The 19,851-nt window shown below is 44.4% G+C and overlaps 1 protein-coding gene across 1 annotated transcript in view; it reads left to right on the top strand.

Moving 5' to 3' along the window:
- Positions 1–19,851, top strand: part of LOC137380927 (kinase non-catalytic C-lobe domain-containing protein 1) — a 246,918-nt gene that overhangs the window by 45,824 nt on the left and 181,243 nt on the right. Inside the window, exon 2 of the mRNA XM_068053335.1 lies at positions 18,937–19,135. Within this exon, the coding sequence (XP_067909436.1) occupies positions 18,937–19,135 (199 nt within the window). The remainder of the gene's footprint in view (positions 1–18,936; positions 19,136–19,851) is intronic.

Here is a 19,851-nt window from a genome sequence, read left to right as displayed (position 1 = left end):
CCGTGGTTGACAAGAGAGGTTGAGAGTCTTGTTAGGAAGAAGAAGGATGCGTATATAAGGTTGAGGAAAAAGGGCACAGGCATAGCTCTGGAGGGATACAAGATGGCCAGGAAGGATCTGAAGAAAGGGATTAGGAGAGCTAAGAGAGGGCATGAAAAATGCTTGGCGGGTAGGATAAAAGAAAACCCCAAGGCCTTTTACGCGTATGTCAGAAATATGAAGATGACTAGGGGGACCGTAGGTCCGGTCAAGGACAATAGCGGGAGACTGTGTGTTGAGCCGGAAGAGATAAGTGAGGTTTTGAATGAGTACTTCTCTTCGGTATTTACGAATGAGAAGGGGTGTATTACTGAAGAGGACGTTGTGAAACAGACTGGTAAGCTCGAGGAAGTGCTCGTTAGGAGGGAAGATGTGTTGGGGTTTTTGAATAACTTGAAGATAGACAAGTCTCCCGGGCCTGACGGGGTATATCCAAGGATGTTATGGGAAGCAAGGGATGAAATTGCAGAGCCGCTGGCAATGATCTTTTCATCTTCTCTGTTGACGGGGGTGGTACCAGGTGATTGGAGGGTGGCAAATGTTGTGCCCCTGTTCAAGAAAGGGAATAGGAACAACCCTGGGAATTACAGGCCAGTTAGTCTTACTTCGGTGGTAGGCAAGTTGATGGAAAAGGTGCTGAGGGATAGGATTTCTGAGCATCTGGAAAGACACTGCTTGATTCGGGACAGTCAGCACGGTTTTGTGAGGGGTAGGTCTTGCCTCACAAGCCTGATTGAATTCTTTGAGCAGGTGACCAAGCAAGTGGATGAGGGTAAACCAGTGGATGTGATGTACATGGATTTTAGTAAGGCATTTGATAAGGTCCCCCATGGTAGACTTATGGAGAAAGTCAGGAGGCATGGGATAGTGGGGAATGTGGCCATTTGGATTAAGAATTGGCTAACTGATAGAAGGCAGAGAGTGGTCTTAGATGGTAAATACTCAGCCTGGAGCCCAGTTACCAGTGGCGTGCCACAGGGATCAGTTCTGGGTCCTCTCCTGTTTGTGATTTTTATTAACGACTTGGATGAGGAAGTCGAAGGGTGGGTCAGTAAATTTGCAGATGATACAAAGGTTGGTGGAGTTGTGGATACCGAGGAGGGCTATTGTCGTCTGCAAAGGGACTTGGATAGGTTGCAGTGCTGGGCTGAAAAGTGGCAGATGGAGTTTAACCCTGAAAAGTGTGAGGTCGTCCAGTTTGGAAGGACAAACACAAATGCAAAATACTGGGTTAACGGTAGGGTTCTTGGGCATGTGGAGGAGCAGAGAGACCTTGGGGTCTATGTGCATAGATCGTTGAAAGTTGCAACTCAGGTGGATAGGGCTGTGAAGAAGGCATATGGGGTGTTAGCGTTCATTAGCAGAGGGATTGAATTTAAGAGCCGTGAGGTGATGATGCAGCTGTACAGGACCTTGGTAAGGCCTCATTTGGAGTACTGTGTGCAGTTCTGGTCGCCTCATTTTAGGAAGGATGTGGAAGCCTTGGAGAGGGTGCAGAGGAGATTTACCAGGATGTTGCCTGGAATGGAGAATAAGTCTTACGAGGAAAGGCTGAACATTCTAGGCCTCTTCTCATTAGAACGGAGAAGGATGAGGGGTGACATGATAGAGGTTTATAAGATGATCAGGGGAATAGATAGGGTAGACAGTCAGAAACTTTTTCCCCGGGTGGAGCAAAGCGTTACAAGGGGTCATAAATTTAAGGTGAAGGGTGGGAGATATAAGGGGGATGTCAGGGGAAGGTTCTTTACCCAGAGAGTGGTCGGGGCATGGAATGCCTTGCCTGGGGAAGTTGTTGAGTCAGAAACTTTAGGGACTTTCAAACGGCTTTTAGATAGGTATATGGATAAAGGAGAATGATGGGGTATAGATTAAATTGTCCTTGACAGAGGACAAAGGATCGGCACAACATCGTGGGCCGAAGGGCCTGTTCTGTGCTGTATTTTTCTATGTTCTATGTTCTATGTTCCACTGCCATTTTACTTGCCCATCTCCAGAGGGCTGGTACAATTCTGGCCACAGAGGTAACGTTTCAGATCAATAACCTTTCATCAGAAGTTCTATTTCTGTTTTAATTTCAGATTTCCAGCATCTGCAGTACTTTACTTTTGCAAATAATAAGGCTTCTTGCGTGCTCGATTCTCTGACCTGCATTCATCCCACTGAAGCTCTGCATTTTTAACAGAGCAATGTAACATTGGGCACGTGTGTTCATACATACAATTTTCATCTGTGGGTCAGATACTATCTGAGCATTCATGAAACAATTTCTGTTTATGTATGCTATCAATGGTTCACAGCTACATAGAGAGTCACATGGTTAAGCTAAGGCCATCCCATACTTCAGAATTTTCGCCATTATGGAAAGCTATTGACCGGGATTTAACCCTGAGCGGATGGGAGCTGGCCATCGACTGAAAATTCGCTGGCACACCCGCTTGCACCTCTCCTGGGGATCGGACCTGTATTTTGCGGGTCGCCAGGCTTCAATTGGTGTGAGGCGGGACATCCACCGCTTGAGGTAGGAAGTCCCGCCTAATAAGCTGCCGGCCAATCAGCGGGCCAGCAGCTAACTGTCCTAGCCACTTCTGGGACTACAGCGCAGCTTGAAGAAGAGGATGTCAGGGAGTCCGGAACAAAGGTAAGTTTTGGTTGCCTCGCCAGGGTGATCGGGTGGGCCCTGGTAAGGCAAGGGTGGTCGACGGGGGACATGTTGGGGGGGGGGTTAGGGCAGCGGGTGCCACCCTCCGTCGGGCACAGGGTACCCAATCATGAGAGCTGCCTGCTTCTGTCAGGTGGCGTCTCTCGGGCCTCAGCCGCCCAACTCGCCACGCGTAAAATTTGCGTGAAGGCGGGCGAAGGCCCTTAAGTGGCCGTCCTGCATAAAGTGGTGGCGGAGGTGGGAGCAGTTTGGGAATGGCTCCCGGAGCCCCCCGCTCCATTTTACGCCACGCCCCCACTCTCCACCCCACCCCCCCCCCCCCCCCCCCACCCCACCACCATCCCACTCTTTGGGGGGGCATAAAATTCAGCCCATTGTCTTACTTGCTGCTGTTCAATGAATTGTATGTCGGCTGCTGTGTGTTTAAGCAGAGTAACTGTCACATCTCTAATGGCACAGTGGACTGCAGTTTGGTTGAGTCTGGGTCTATCCCTTGATGGGCACTGGAAAAATTCCTATCAGGTTCCAGGGTGTGATAACTTTAACTGCCATCAAAACTACAGTTCTAATTGCTGATTGTGTTTGCAGGTAATAAGTGGCATATGATAGCAATAACTCCCTTACTTAACCCGAGCCTCCTTGGGCACTGGTCTTCTGAGAGCCTGTGATAGCTGGCCCTGGAGTGGATACACTTTGTGGCTGGCACCATACCATTGAGCTTTGTTCTGTCTGTCCTTTGTGATGGCTTCTGCACTCCCAGGCTGTCAGCTTCTCTCCCTGTAAGAGCACTTATTAGAGGTTGGCACTGACTGCTCCGTGCATGCTAATGATGTCCAAGCCAAACAAACAGTGACTGACTGAAACTGAATTGTGTTCAGTTTTTCTGTTCTATTGAATAACCACCCTGCATAGATCTGTTGCCAGCTCTTATGTATAAGCATGGAACAAACACCTGACTGCTGAATTTAGCTCCATGCCTTTTGATTTGCATGCAGAAAAGGAGTTGCATAGGGAGACAATAATGTTACTCCCCAGAACTAAGGAAAAAGAACTGCAGTAATTTTTAAGTATGGAGTAAGAACAAATGCACTTCACATTTTCAGCAGGGTCATAAATTATGCACCTGGCACACATGTAATCTTTGTCGCTTGGCCATAATATTAAGAGCAAATGCTAGACTTTGGGTTGAATTTTATGAGGCCTCCGGCATCGGGGTCATGGCGGGGGGGCCTGGAAAATTCTTCTGGGAGAAGCCCGCCACGACCCCCGATGCTAAGGTGGCCCCGCTGCATTTTACTAGTGGCGGCGAGGCATCGGTGCGGGCCCCCCCCCCCTACCACCACTGCTCGGCGTCAGGGCCTTCATTTCAATATAGTTATGAAAGTTAATGCATGCAAGTTAATTTACCTTGTCCCTGCAGCCATCCCACACCGATATTCTGGCCGACTGCCGCAAATTCCGCACCTTTGGAATTCTGTTCGGAGTTACCCCCTACACAATGAACTTATATTATCCGCAATAACGTTTGATATGGCACCTTATCAAATACCATCTGGAAATCTAAGTACAGTACATCCACCACACATGTTACTTCTTCAAAGAACACCTGTTTTATACTTCACCCAATTTTATTCTCCATTGACTTTAAATCAGGGCTTAAGAGTAAGAAAGCTGTGACGCAGTAAGAACCGTTTTGATCTTATCTTTTTTTTCTCAATGGCTGTCACTTGCTCCTGATGCTTGAGCCAAAGTAAAATGAAGCAATAAATGCTTGGACTGCATTTCACTCTGTCAAGGCCCGCAGGGTTTTAGAGACAGTGGGCTGAAATTTATGAGCACACTGCAATTCGCGATGGCGCGTTCTGCTGTCGGAGGTCTTCAGGTGCGAATTCACCATCGCTGAGCCCCCGCGATATTTCATGCAGAAACTCATTTAAATGGAGAGGGCGGAGCGGCTGCCCCCAATGACGTAGAGGGGATGGCCACTGCATCCCCGGCAACAGCGTCCGGCACCACCGCGCAGGCGCCGGCACCATTTTTAAAGAGCTTCAAGTCCTGACAGATGATTTCAAATTTTAAAGGACACATCACATTTTATGTCAATAAAAACAGCTAATTAAACATCAAAGCCCCTCCTCCAACCCCCCCCCCCCCCAATGATCAAACAGTATATTTAGTTCTCCCTCCCCCCCGAAAAATGATTTTTGCCGGTCCCGACATTTCACCCCCAAACATTTTAATCTTTGCCTTTCAACTCCTTCTCACCATCTCCTCAGCCAATTGAAACAGTTTTAACTGCTCCCACCCCCCGCCCTGAGAATTTAACTCTTTCACCCCCCTCCCCACCAGTGTCACGCCTTGGAACTCCGTTCGGAGAGAGAGAGAAAGAATATTCCAGAAGGAATGTGAAGAAAGAGAGCCGAAGTGGCTTGAGTTAACGCGGGGGCCACATAGTAACCCCAGTGAAAGCATAGCCAATATGGAGGAGCATAATTCAGGGCTGGGTACAGAATTGTTAAAACTAGCTCAACTAATTCCAAGATTCAATGAGGAGGATATAGAAGTGTTTATTTGTGTCCTTTTAGAAACTGGCAAGGCAGCTAAAATGGCCAGCTGAGACCTGGTCTCTTACTACAAAGCAAGCTAACTGGAAAAGCCCATGAGGTTTATTCCCTGTTGCCAGATGTGAGTTCATCAAATTATGAGCTGACAAAAAATGCTATCCTCAGGGCATATCAATTAGTACCCGAAGCCTATCACCAAATGTTTAGAACCCTCGAGAAGCAAGCTAGTCAAACTTATCTGTAGTTTAAAAGAAGTAAGCAGCTGGCTTTTGACCAGTGGTTGAGGGCTCTTAAAGTACAGCTCTAAAGTACACTCTCTCCAACTCTCCATAAAGACAAATGTAGAGGAGCAGTGGGTTCAGAGAGCCCAGCAATCGGCTGTTCTTGCTGATGAGTTTACTTTAATTTATAAGTCAATTTCCCAGGGGAGAACCTTTCCTAGTCACCCCCACAAATCTGAAAAGGACAAAGGGTGGGAAGGTGACAGAAGCCCAAGCAGTCTGGGAGAGAAAGAAAATCAGGAGACACAGGGGGTCCTCCTCTAGCCAAAAAAGAAGGTGCGGTGAGCAGGAGTGAGACCCAGAGACTGTGTGCTTCCATTGTAATAAGGCAGGCCATCTAAAAGCTGACTGCTGGAAACTAAAGGGAAAATCTGTAGGGTTAATCAGGCACACCCGCTCAGTGAAGAAGAGAACCTGATGGAAAGCACAGCAGAACAAGCTGTGGCTTTAACTGCAGTGAGAGTGACACCCAGGAAGCTTACGGCTGCAAGTGCAGGAAACTTTAATGAGATTCCTGAGGATTATCAAGGTTTTGTGTCTGAGGGGAAAGTAATCCCATACCCCTCGAGTGGGCAAGCAAGCCCATAGTAATCTTCAGGGACACAGGGGCCACTAGATCCCTTTTACTGGGAAACGGCCTGACCTTTCCCCCAGAGAGTGCACTGAACACCAGAATGGTGGTGAATGTTATTGGAGGGTAGTGTATGCATGTACCTATACACCGGGCGCACCTGGACTGCGACCTAGTTTCGGGACCGATGACCGTAAGGGTTGTCCCTAGTTTGCCTGTGGACAGGATTGACCTGCCTCTAGGTAATGATCTGGCACAGGTAAAGGTGGTAGCCCCCCCAGTGGTGAAGGAAAGACCGAAGGAAAGGACAGAGAGACAAGAGACGGACCCCTGCAGTTTCCCTGAATGTGTAATGGATCAGGCCGTGATCAAACCAGCTCCCCCAGAGGAGACTGAATTGGCACTGCAGGCAGATGACCAGATCTGTCTGTCTGAGACTTTCTTTGGAAAGTTAGGAGACCCAGGGAATGAATTAAATGGATTTTCCCTAGCTGAGGCTCTGCGAGCCAACCCAGTATTGCGAGAGTTAGCACAGGCTGCCCAGTCTGAAAGTGAAGCAGAGGGAGTCCCTGATTGCTACTATTTAAAGAATGAGGAAATGGAGTTCTCCTCACAGACCTGAGAGCAAGGAGTGGACAGTAGTTCACCAGTTAGTAGTGCCGCAGAGGTACAGTTGAGAAATATTGAGAAGGGCCCACGAGACAGCAGTGGCTGCACATGCTGGTATACGAAAGACCAAAGCCTGCATAAGACAGCAGTTTGACTGGCCAAAACTCCACAAAGATGTGGTGGAGTAGTGCAGGAGTTGCCACATGAGCCAGGTTGAGGGGAAACCCCAACCTACAGTGAGATCTGCATCCCTAAGTCCTGTAGTGGTGTCCGGAGGACCCTCCAGCAGAGGGCTGGTGAAAGGTAACGGACCCCTGCCAGGAGCAAAAAGGGACTGGCGGGTACAAGGCTGGCAAAAGGTTAGACAGGGAAGGGGAAAAAGTGACCAAGAGGGCAGGTTAAAGGAAGTCTGGGAGGAATCCCGGATGAAAACCCCTGCTGTCGGTCAGACAACCCCGAAAATGTGAAAAGTTAAACCGCACATCCTCCTATGTAAATGCAGACACTAGAAGCACCCCACCAGAGTTGCTAACAGCAATTACAGGAACCTGCAGAGACAGAGAAAGACATCAAGGAGGCAGAGAAACTGTGAGGGTTATGCCTTACCTAGTTGAAGTGCCACGGGAGTGCAGTAGAGTCTGCACAAATACCTGCAGGCAGGAGTGTCCAGAGGACAAAGGGGAGATGAGCCGCCCCCCCCCCCACCCCCACCCCCCGCAGTCAGAAAGAAAAGTGAACCACCCATCTGCTGAAGTCAAAAGCCTTTGCATGACTCAGTAAAGCACTGATGGAGAGTTCAGGATAGACCCACCCACTACTGACACTCCTGAAAAGAAAATTCCAACTTAAGGCTAATTAAACCTAACCATCTCAAACACCCTAGGCAGCCATGGAAATGGGCAAACTGAAGAAAAACTTCCCCAAAGAATCACCTGTTTACTGGGATGCCAAAAAGGGGGCAATTAAAGCAGTACTGGCACCAAGAAAAGACAGGCTGTAATAGGTTTTAAGATTTATGGATGAATGGGAATGAATGAGAGAAATGCATGTTTTTTTTCTGTATCTTATATTTTCTCTCAACCCGTTTAATGAAATGTGCTTTTCTCAAATCGTATTCCATTCTGCTGGATGTGGAGGTGTCATGCAAGCCCCCACCTGCCAAGAATGAGGCACATTGGTTTTGTAATGAACATTGATTTTTAACTGTTGTTGGAGCGACGAAATGACTTGTTAAAAAGATCGGCCGTGGCTGGAAAAAAAAATTTACATACCAACAGACATTGAAGGTGACGAAGTGCATTCCAGGGCCTGCTAAGCACGATACAATCCACAAGAGCCAGGACTGGTTAGACCAGCTGGTCACATGACTAGCTGGCTGTTCAAGAGTTTTCTTTTGAACTGGCCACAGAGAGTTCGAACTGTTTGCTCCTGGACTGAGAAGATCTCTCTTGTCTGTTCCCATCTCTTTCTTACAAGCCTCTGAATCCACTGAAGAGACATGACCCCCAAGAGAGAAAAGGTTCTTGCAGCAAACAAGGTTCAAGAAGAATACTGGGCCCCAACAAAAAGCAAGAACTACCTACAATCAAGGACTCGACAGTGAGCTCGAAGAACCGTAACAAAAACTCTTCAGAAATTGCCTCAAATTTTTCCACTTTATTTTCCTTCTGCTCTTTTCTGTCTCTATTTGCATGTGTGTACCACAGATGCATGCTAGCGTGGGTGCATCGTGTATCCATAGGCGTCAACCGAATTAAAGTTTAAGTTCAAGTTTAATAAATTTAAATTTTTCTTCTTTAAGAAGAAAACCTGTTTGTGCTGGTTTCTTTGTCTTATAATTGGAAAGCGAACAAGGATTCACCAAGTCAGAGCTAAAAACACTGTGTGTTTAAAATTAAACACTGTTAGAGTAAAACCAGGTGAAGGCTGAAAGGGAACCATAGACACCTTTCTCACCTGGTCATAACAGTGTGGATAGAAGATTGGCTAGCTAACAGGAAACAGAGAGTAGGCATAAATGGGTCATTTTCTGGTTGGCAACGTGTAAAGATTGGTGTGACACAGGGATCAGTGCTGGGGCCTCACTTTTTTCAACTTTTTACAATTTATATAAATGACTTGGATGAAGGGACCGAAGGTATGATTGCCAAATTTGCTGATGACACAGAGATAGGTAGGAAAGTAAGTTGTGAAGAGGACATAAGGAGGCTATGAAGGGATATAGATAGGTTAAGTGAGTGTACAAAGATCTGGCAAATGGAGTATAATGTGAGAAAATGTGAAATTGTCCATTTTGGCAGAAAGAGTAAAAAAGCATATTATCTAAATGATGAGAGATTGCAGAGCTCTGAGATGCAGAGGGTTCTGGGTGTCATAGTGCAGGAATCGCAGAAGGTTAGTATGTAGGTTCAGTGAGTAATTAGGAAAGCTAATAGAATGTTATTGTTTATTGCGAGGGGAATTGAATACAAAAGTAGGGAGGTTATGCTTCAGTTATTCAGGGCATTGGTGAGACCACATCTGCAGTACTGTGTACAGTACTGGTCTCCTTATTTAAGGAAGGATGGAACTACATTGGAAGCAGTACAGAGAAGGTTTACAAGACTAATATCTGGAATGGGCGGATTGTCTTATGAGGAAAGGTTGGACAGGCTAGGCTTGTATCTGCTGGAGTTTAGAAGTGTAAGAGGCGACTTGATTGAAACATATAAGATCTTGAGGGGTCTTGACGGGTGAATGTGGAAAGGATGTTTCCCCTGGTGGGAGAATCTAGAACTAGGGGTCACTATTAAAACTAAGGGGTCGCCCATTTAAGACAGAGTTGAGGAGAAATTTTTTCTCTGAGGGTCGTGAATCCTTGGAACTCTCTTCCTCAAAAAGCAGTGGAAGCAGAGCCTTTAAATATTTTTAAGGCAGAGGTAGATAGATTCTTGATAAGCAAGGGGATGAAGGGTTATCGGGATTAGGCGGGAATGTGGAGTCGAGGTTACAATCAGATCAGCCATGATTTTATTGAATGGCGGAGCAGACTTGAGGGGCCGAGTGGCCTACGCCTGCTCCTAATTCGTATGTTCATATGAATGTCCGACTTGAACCTGCCTCATTCCCGCTGGGCAGATTAAGTTAGCTTCAGGGCAGAAGAAGGAATTTTCCTCCACACAAGATCAGATAGCAGGTTGTTCAAACTTGCCTGTCTAAGAGCGAAGACCAAAGTACGGAAGGTCCTCATCAGGGAACTCCTCTTTGCTGACAATGCTGCATTAACATCCCACACAGAAGAGTGTCTGCTGAGACTCATCGACAGGATTGTGGCTGCCTGCAGCGAATTTGGCCTAACCATCAGCCTCAAGAAAACGAACATCATGGGATAGGACGTCGGAAATGCTCCATCCATCAATATCGGCGACCACACTCTGGAAGTGGTTCAAGAGTTCACCTACCTAGGCTCAACTATCACCAGTAACCTGTCTCTCGATGCAGAAATCAACAAACACATGGGAAAGGTGTCTGCTGCTATGTCCAGACTGGCCAAGAGAGTGTGGGAAAATGGCGCACTGACACGGAACACAAAAGTCCGAGTGTATCAAGCCTGTGTCCTCAGTACCTTGCTCTACGGCAGCGAGGCCTAGACAACGTATGTCAGTCAAGGAAGACGTCTCAATTCATTCCATCTTCGCTGCCTCCGGAGAATCCTTGGCATCAGGTGGCAGGACTGTATCTCTAACACAGAAGTCCTCGAGGCAGCCAACATCCCCAGTATATACACCCTACTGAGCCAGCAGCGCTTGAGATGGCTTGGCCATATGAGCCGCATGGAAGATGGCAGGATCCCCAAGGACACATTGTACAGCGAGCTCGTCACTGGTATCAGACCCACCAGCTGTCCATGTCTCAGCTTTGAAGACGTTTGCAAATGTGACACGAAGTCCTGTGACATTGACCACAAGTCGTGGGAGTCAGTTGCCAGTGATCACCAGAGCTGGCGGACAGCCATAAAGGCGGGGTTAAAGAGTGGCGAGTCCAAGAGACTTAACTGTTGGCAGGAAAAAGACAGAAGCGCAAGGAGAGAGCCAACTGTGTAACAGCCCCGACAACCAATTTTATCTGCAGCGCCTGTGGAAGAGTCTGTCACTCTAGAATTGGCCTTTATAGCCACTCCAGGCGCTGCTTCACAAACCACTGACCACCTCCAGGCGCTTACCCATCGTCTGACGAGACAAGGAGGCCAAAGACTAAGAGGGCTTTACACTGGAACTTTGATTAACCAATTGGTGTTAATGGAATGTCAGCATTAACTCATTGAAAATAAAATGGGTTACCACTGCAATTAAAATAATTGACCAGAAAATCGAGGCTTATAAATTTTTTTCTTTTGATGGTTTAATACGTGAAGTGAGACTAGGTACACACAACAACCTTAATGATCTAGAGGATGCCTTCAAGTTTTTTTAAATTTGGTGGTTGATGTAAAATATGCATGCAATTAGTCACCTAGAACAAATTTCTACATTGTAGTTCAATTTAAATAAGTTTGGTGAATAGGTGTGCAAACAATATAAGGTGGTTACAGGGACATTAAATAGGGTTTCAGGTTAGATTGCTAGATTTGTTAGATTTATACTGAGTATAAAACAGTAAGTGTTATATATTTAAGCTAAGTAAGGCTCAACTATATTTACATTGGAGAAAAGGAGGCTCAAAAAAGATATGATTAAAGCTTTTAAAATAATGAAGTGATTGGATATGTTGCAGTTGAATATATTTTCTGAAATGGGTAGGACTGGATGTTGTTAAAATCTGTAGGCAAAGTTAGATTAGATACCAGGAAGTATTTATTTTCCAGTGAATCATAGGGCAGAATTTTCATCCCAAGGCAGCGACACGTATGCCAGTTTGTCATCATGTTCCCCCCTCTGGCCTATTTGCAGGGAGGCAGCAGCTGCAGGTAGCCAGTTAGACCAGTTGAAGTGTCAGTTGAGTTGACTCTTCAGAGGTTGTCTGGATTTTCCATACGGGGGATGGGCTCCCAATGTGGCTGGAGCCCGTAGGTGAAATAGTGGCGGCCTCCTAGCAGCAGACTGTGGGGGGGGTGGCGGGGAGCGGGGGGTGCCTGAGGCCCATCCTGCAACACAGCACAGTACAGATCCGCTGGACTGCGAGGATTCCACCCCCCCCCATTCCCCCCGGCATTGTTGGCCTGGGAGCTGTGGCCACAGTGGGCTGAATTTTACTGGCCCTTCGATGCCGTGGCTTGCGGCGCAAGGGCCGGTAAAATTCTGCAGGGAGAGGCCCGCCTCGACCCGCAATGCCGAGAAGGGCCCGCCGCATATTACTGGCAGCGGGGAACCACTGCCTGGTTGTGGGCCCTTCATCTCCATATGTAGATTGCTGTTAAATATATTCAAATTGACTTACCTGCCATCCCATTCTGATTTTACAGCCTCCATTCGGCCTTTGCATGCCTTCGGAACTCTGCATGGAGTTCTGAGGTGAGAAACTGGTGGGGAGGTGTGAGTAATAAATATTTCAGGGTGGTAAGGCTGGAGGATGTGGGGATGGTGGGAAGGGGTTGAAGGGAAAAAGATTGAAGGTTGGGGGGAAAGTTCGGGTATTTGAAATATCAATTGATGGTCATTTCGGCAATGAAATGACCATTGGGGGGTTGGGGAAGGGCCTCCGTCAAGTAATTTTATATTTACTAAAGATCAGTAATGTTTTCCATTTAAAAATTTAAATTAATCCTAAGGGCTTAAAGCCCTTTAAAAATGGTGGCGGCGACTGCGCGGTGGCGCCAGACGCTGTTGCCGGGGATGTGGCGTCTGCTCCTACACATCATCGGGTGCGGGCGCTCCACCGCCACTATTAAAATGAATGCGGGCACCCTACCGTGTTCAAAGGGTGTCGCTGCGGAGCCCAAATAAAATTCAGCCCAATATATTTTGTGTCATTTACAAGTCTGCAGAGGGTACCTCCATCTTGAGGTGCCATCATGGTCTCCCACCTACAGCGGCTGCGTCCACCTCTCCCTATGGGGCTGCCAGTCGTCCAAAGTCTTGGGCACTTCCATTGGCCCTCCTGGCTGCAGAGCCTGCCCATCTTTAATTGGATGGGGCTCCTGGAGGCAGCCTCTTAATTGCCCACCTTCTCAAAAATCTCCTCCAGTGTCCCGCCACCAGGTTCCTGACCCAGAATTCAGGCCCGTGTCAGGATCGTGACCTTGGAACTAAATTTCAGCCAATGACGTGGTGAGTGTGGAGTTACGACAGCCCTTTGAAAGTGATCTTAAGTTGCTGAGGGAAGCGGACATCCCAGTTTATTGGGATGAGTTGCTCGTTAGTTAATACTTTTTATTCTTTCATGGTGATGTGGGCATTGCTGGTAAGGCCAGCATTTGTTGCCCATCCATAAATGCCCTTGGGAAGGTGGTGGTGAGCCCCCTTCTTGAACTGCTGCAGTCCATGTGGTGTAGGTACATCCACAGTACTGTTAGGAAGGGAGTTCCTGGTTTTTGACCCAGTGCCAGTGAAGGGACAGTGATATCGTTCCAAATCAGGATGGTGTGTGGCTTGGAGAAAACTTGTAGGTGTCTGTTGCCCTTTTACTTCTGGGTGGTAGAGGTCATGGGTTTGGAATGTGCTATCGAAGGAAATTTGGTGAGTTTTTGCAGTGCATCTTGTAGATGGTACACACTGCTGCCACTGTGCGCTTGTGGTAGAAGGAGAGAATGTTTGTTTAAAGTGCTGGACGGGGTGCCAATCAAGTGGGCTGCTTTGTCCTGCATGATATTGAGCTTCTTGAGTGTTGTTGGAGCTGCACCCATCCAGGCAAGTGGAGAGTATTCCATCACACTCCTGACTTGCGCCTTGTAGATGGTGGACAGGCTTTGGGGAGATAGGAGGTGAGTTACTCACTGCAGAATTCCCAGCCTCTGACCTGCTCTTGTAGCCACAGTATTTATATGGCTACTCCACTTAAGTTTCTGGTCATTTTAACCCCCAGGATGTTGATGGTAGCGGTTTCAGCAATGGTAATGCTGTTGAATGCCATGGGGAGATGGTTAGGTTCTCTCTTATTGGAGATAGTCACTGCCTGACACTTCTATGACTTGAATGTTAACTTGTCGCTAATCAGCCCAAGCCTGACTGTTGTCCAGGTCTTGCTGCATGTGGGCACAGAGTGCTTCAGTATCTGAGGGGCCTCAAATGGTACTGAACACTGTGCAATCATCAGCAAACATCCCCACTTCTGACCTTACGATGGAGGGAAGGTTATTGATGAAGCAGCTAAAGATGGTTGAGCCTAGGACAGTAACCTGAGGAACTCCTGCAGCAATGTCCTGGGGCTGAGATTATTGGCCTTCAACAACCACAACTATCTTCCTTTGTGCTAACTATGACTCCAACCACTGGAAAATTTTCCCCCTGATTCCTATTAACTTTTGAGTTTGTTAGGGCTCCTTGATTCCACACTCAGACAAATGCTGCCTTGATGTCAAGGGCAGTCATGCTCACCTCAGGTTGTGATGAGCCATAGGCAACTGTGGTCTTCTGGAGCTTGCTTGATTGCTTTAGGGAATCGATGAGTGATCTCACTTTTCTTTGAATTGGCCAGAAGCTTTTTTCAATCTTTTCTGACAAATGGCTTTGTTCAAGGGTAAATGTACTGTGCAAGGTTGCATAAGTGAATTATTGGGGTGCGATTGAAGGGCATGTTGATCTTTTTTCATCCTTTTTCATAATGTTTGTATTAATTATATTAATTATTTGAAGGATATGATTCCTTGGCCTGAGCTACATTTCAGCTGTTTGTGCTGGGCTGGATTGAAAAATTATTATTGGCCCAGAATTTGCAGTAGTAATGCGATGAGGCTGTTGGTGCTCACTTTTAATGATGGGTAAAACTGACAGCAACGTCTGGCACCTGCATACACAGTTAAATGTGGAAATCCAGAAGTTGCTGTCAGAGGTATCATGCTCCTCCTCTTGGTGCTCTGTTGTAGTCTGTGCCAATGGAATCAACATAGAAATCAGATTTGGAATGAACTTGAACTAATAACCCATTATTCTCACTGTGAAGACCAATGAAGCAATTCAGCCTATTCAGACAGGAGTAACAGTTTTTAATGCCATACTTATTCATAATTACTAATGAACAGCTTTTCTGGCCCTGAATAAAATAATTTTACAAATGTGGGGTTTCATTCCATCAGGAGAAAATTACAATGTTGCAGTTTTTTTTTAAACATTACATCTTTTTAAAGTTTGTGTTTTGCTAATTAAGTTTCTCCCTTAATCTCAAGTGTATGTCTCAATCATTATTTTGCCTTCTGTACAATGATTGATTTAAATGTAATTTATATTTTGTGCTATGCACTATGAGAATTCTTCAATCTGATTATAGATTACACTGCCTGCCTTGTTCACAGACCCAAAAAATCCCCTGTAGAGGGCGCCAATTTCAAACTGACATCAGAAAAGAGGAAGTCTGCGCTCTAGAGCCTGCTGAACCTTTGTGGGCAGCTTTTATTGAGGTGAATGGCAAATGTTGTTCCTTCACCAGTGACCAGAAAATCCATTATGTTGGTGAAACCACAAGGATTTTGCATTGCATTTGTGACATTTGGCTCCTAAATTCACCCACTATCTGCAAGTTATTTCTGATTAGTACCTAGAGTTAAACATAATACATGAGAAACATGCCATTATTTTGTTTAGCAAAGGCCTGGTGTTACTGTAATTGATGTATTTGTAATTGCCCAAGTTTGGATTCAGAACTGCAAACTCCAGCAGTATTTAATATAGGTGGATCAAGCCACGAAGCTTTCAATAGGTTGTAAAGACATTTTGCTTGCATGTAGTTTTAACTAGCTTATGTAAACCAGCATGATTGTGGAACTTTATATAGGCCCATTAACTATATGTCCTGTATCCCTTTCAAACTAAGCAAGTAGGAGCGAAATAGTTCATTTCTTTTAAAATACTGGAAAAATAACAATGATATAGTGCATTTGAGAACTAAAAGATCAGCCACGGAGGGATGGTGTATACATTTGATTTCCCCAAACTGCAGAGCTTCTGATTTCACTTACATCAGTGTGGAGAGGTGCCCTGGGGTTAGCGAAGCATTCCTTAACTGGGAAGAAAATAAGAGCGGTCAACCCGAGGCCATTCTTGCACATCTCCCAGCTGCTGTTTTGGAGTGATATTGGATGAGATTCTAACAGCAGGTTATCTCCTCCCCTGGACAGTTCAAATATTTCAATGTATGGCTCAAGAAAACTAGTGTTTGGGAAGAAAAGTTTATTCTTAAATTTTTTAAAAAGCAGCTGGTGGTGAGAAATTTCTAAAGAGCAAAGATGAGTCACTTTTATCAGCACAGTAAACCTTTCTGGTTGAAAAGATTTAATAAAATGTGGTATAAAGAATGCACCAGATATGGTACATTCATTTTGTACTGCTTATAATCATTAGCAAAAAAACAGCAATTGATTTGCTTATGTGGTTAATGTCATTTTACTGGTTGTAAATATCTGACTTCACACCTAGTAGCCATGCATAATCTTATAAATATGAGATGCTAATCTGAGTTGAAACTAATGGCTTTCTTTTAGCAATAGGATAGTAAAATGTCACATTTAATAGGATGTAAAAATTATTTGAACTGAGGCATGGACAGAATTTGAAAGAACCACTCACTTAAACTTTTAATCTAATCTTATGATTCTATGTTAATATCAAAAATAGCACAATTCCACCAGTTGAAAATTTGTGATAGGTGGGCATTCAAGCTGATTCCTAGTTATAACTACTGTTGTCAACCAGCATATGTCAAATGACTAAGTAACAATTGCATTTAATTTATGCACGGTACTTTCAGTTCTCAACAGGAAATGAGTTGGAACTGTGTTACTATGGTAACAGTTTTTTTGTCTTTTTCTGTTGCTTTAGAACACTTTCCTATTTTAAAATATTTTCAGTGTGCATTGGGGAATTATTTCTTTACTACTTTTTGGGCATGTGGAATCACAGTGATTATGTGCTTAATTTTGTGGCTAGCCATCTAGCTGGAGATATGTATCACTTTTTCCCTTTACAAATTAATTTTTAATGAAAATGTATAAGATCTACTCTAAAGCAGAAAATCTCAAAAATATGTTTAAGTTTTGTGTAAAATAGAAATGGCCCCAGGCGACAGGAGCTGATATTTTTATCACTGGTCTGTATATTGATTTGGAAAAAGGGCATAAATCTGATTTTGTTAGCCACCTTCTACCACCAGGGATCCACATGTGTGTCTGCATCACCTAAGGCCTCACGCCAGTGATGCAGTAGATAGTCCTCTCTCATTTGGCACCCAAGTAGGAGGCTGCCCCCAGCTGTAGAGAAAAGCACCACTATGGATGCCTATTCCCATGCATTGCAAATCGATTCATACTTCTCCACAGGCCTTGTAGAGGGAGAGATTCGGGATAAGGGCATTTTCAGTTTAGATGGTTCAAATCAAAAAGAACTGATATACTAGCAGAGTTCTGGGGGCGTATGTTGATGCAGCAACAAGAAGTAAGCTCTCCTATTTGTATAAAAATGTTATACCCAATTTTATCCCAATTTCTAGCTTTCCCAGACCCCATCTCCTGTTGTATGTATGGGATTATCATTTGAAGAATGAGGAAGTGTAGGAAATCTGTCTTACTTTTCATGATTAGGGTGAGGAAAAGTAACTTTGAAAATGGATTACAGATATAGTATTAAACACCACTATATACATGGCAGTATAGATCTGAAGATATGGGTATGACGCACGGTCTGTGCTGAATTAGTTAATTTTAGCTGCACTGTTAGATGGGGTGCTGCAGCTGTCCTCACTGGGAGCTAACAAGCGATCTTGGATTGCAGGCCAATCTTGCCGGTCAATATGTTCTTCCAGGACCTGAAATGCATCCAAAATGCTTCATTTAAGGGGCTGAAGTTTATTAAACTTCAATTAATTTGAATTCTCAACCCTGATATGTTCCACCTGCTGAAAACTGGTTCAAGCTAGATAATCTTCCTGAGCTAGCTCATGCTTGGTGGAAAAACAGAATGAATTCACTGAGGAATTTGGAACCAACCTTTTTTCCACATCAGAGGCTGTCAGCACTTGCCGTTATTACAGGGTAAAACTGATGGCAGTTTCTGGCATCCATACATGAGCAGTTAAACACAGAAATCCAGAAGTTGCTGTCGGAGATACCATAGTCCTCCATAGAATGTGCTGTTGCATTCTTCACCAATGGAATCCCAAAAAAATTACTGTTAAGAGGAGAACTTAGGCTTATTACCCATTATAATCGCGCTGAAGACCAATGAAAAACTTAAGCCTTGTTCAGTCAGGAGTACGTGAGTTTTTAGTAGTGTAGTAATTCATAATTACTGCTAAACAACCTCTCTGGGCCCTGAAAAAAATAATTTTACAAGTGTGGAGTCATGTTTCCTTAGAAGAAAATTAATATTACAGATATTTTTAAAAATTATATAGTTTGTGTCTTTCTCTTTAATATCTTTCCATTAACCCTGTGTGTATATATTAATCTTTGTTTTGCTTCCTGTATAATGCTTTAAATTTAGTTTATATTTCCTGCATTTTACTTGCTCTTTTTGGTCGAACAGCTTCCCTGGTGCTTGCCTTGTTCACCGACACCATAGGACCATTGTAGAGGGTGCCAAATTCAAATAGATATTGGTAGAGTAGAAATCTCTGCTGACAAGCCCGCTAAAAGCTTGTGGGCAACTGTACATGGGGTGAACGACGAAAGCCATCCCTTCTCTGCTCACAGCAAAATCTGGGCCATTGGCTTTAAAATGATTGTTGCCTGGAATGAACTTATTTTATACAGTGCATATCAACAGTGATGACTCAAAGTACAATTACATCTTTTAGAGTAATCTGTATTTAATCTGCCTGTTAAATTTCTTCTTTGGCCTCCTTGTCTTGAGAGACAATGGGTAAGTGCCTGGAGGTGGTCAGTGGTTTGTGAAGCAGTGCCTGGAGTGGCTATAAAGGCCAATTCTAGAGTGACAGACTTTATGCCCTTTTTAAATACCTACAGGGAAGCTATGAAAAGTCAGTAATGTTGATAGGCTGTACCTGTACACAAATGAAATTTTAAAAAATCTGTTTCACATGCTGCCAATGGTAGTTTCTTGTTTAATTTATGTATTTATTTGGCAGGAGAATGTGTCCCTTGCTGACATTCTGTCATTACGAGATAGCTGCCTCAGTGAACAGGATATCTGGGCAGCCTGCCTAGAATGTTGCCTTTCAATGAAGAGCATCTCCCACACTCCACTCTTTCATACTCTCTGTATCACCCCAGATACGTTGGCTTTCAATGCTAATGGGAATGTTTGCTTCATGGAGCAGCTGAGTGGTAAGTACTATGTTCTCTTCAAAAACATTTCTTATACAAATAGCAAGGGCTTCCGTGAACATCACATGATCCAGTGTATAACTTATACTACCAATGTTTCTTTAAACACTATTTATTTTCATTTTCTAATTTCAAAAAAACTCATTTGGGAGGAAAAATCTAAATCTCAGTAATCAACTAATTACAATTTTAGTTCTCAAAAAATCTCTTTAAATTGAAAGTCTAGCAGATAATAAAACTTCTTAAATCTTGAGAATATAGACCAGGTTATAGTATTTGAAATAAGTAATTTCTTTTGCGCATCGGACCTGAACCATTCCTCAAATGAAAGAACTTAGCTTTAACAATATAATATCACTAAGTCAAAAATGGTAACTAGAAGCAAGAATGATTTTCATGGCTTCATTTTATTTCCCTTCTACCTACTATATAAATCATTAGCAATGAATATACAGTATTTTACTAATGTAGACATTCATTTTGTATAGGTGTTGACTAAGTGAACACAAGTCATAACTATGTTTAGTTTTGAACTAAAACATATTAGGCTCTTCTCATCACATTCTGTACAGTTGGGGTGTCCATACTTGGGTCCTGTGGCCCATGAAGCTCAGCACATATGTTTTGTACTCACTAGATTATTCTGTTTGAAAAATGAGGGCCTGGAAAGGGCTGTTCATAAGGCCTCTTTCCTTAAATCAGAATGTTAAAAATCT

This window comes from Heterodontus francisci, chromosome 20 (assembly GCF_036365525.1).
Source record: "Heterodontus francisci isolate sHetFra1 chromosome 20, sHetFra1.hap1, whole genome shotgun sequence".
Taxonomy (NCBI): Eukaryota; Metazoa; Chordata; class Chondrichthyes; order Heterodontiformes; family Heterodontidae; genus Heterodontus; species Heterodontus francisci.
This window is presented reverse-complemented; position numbering and strand designations above follow the sequence as displayed.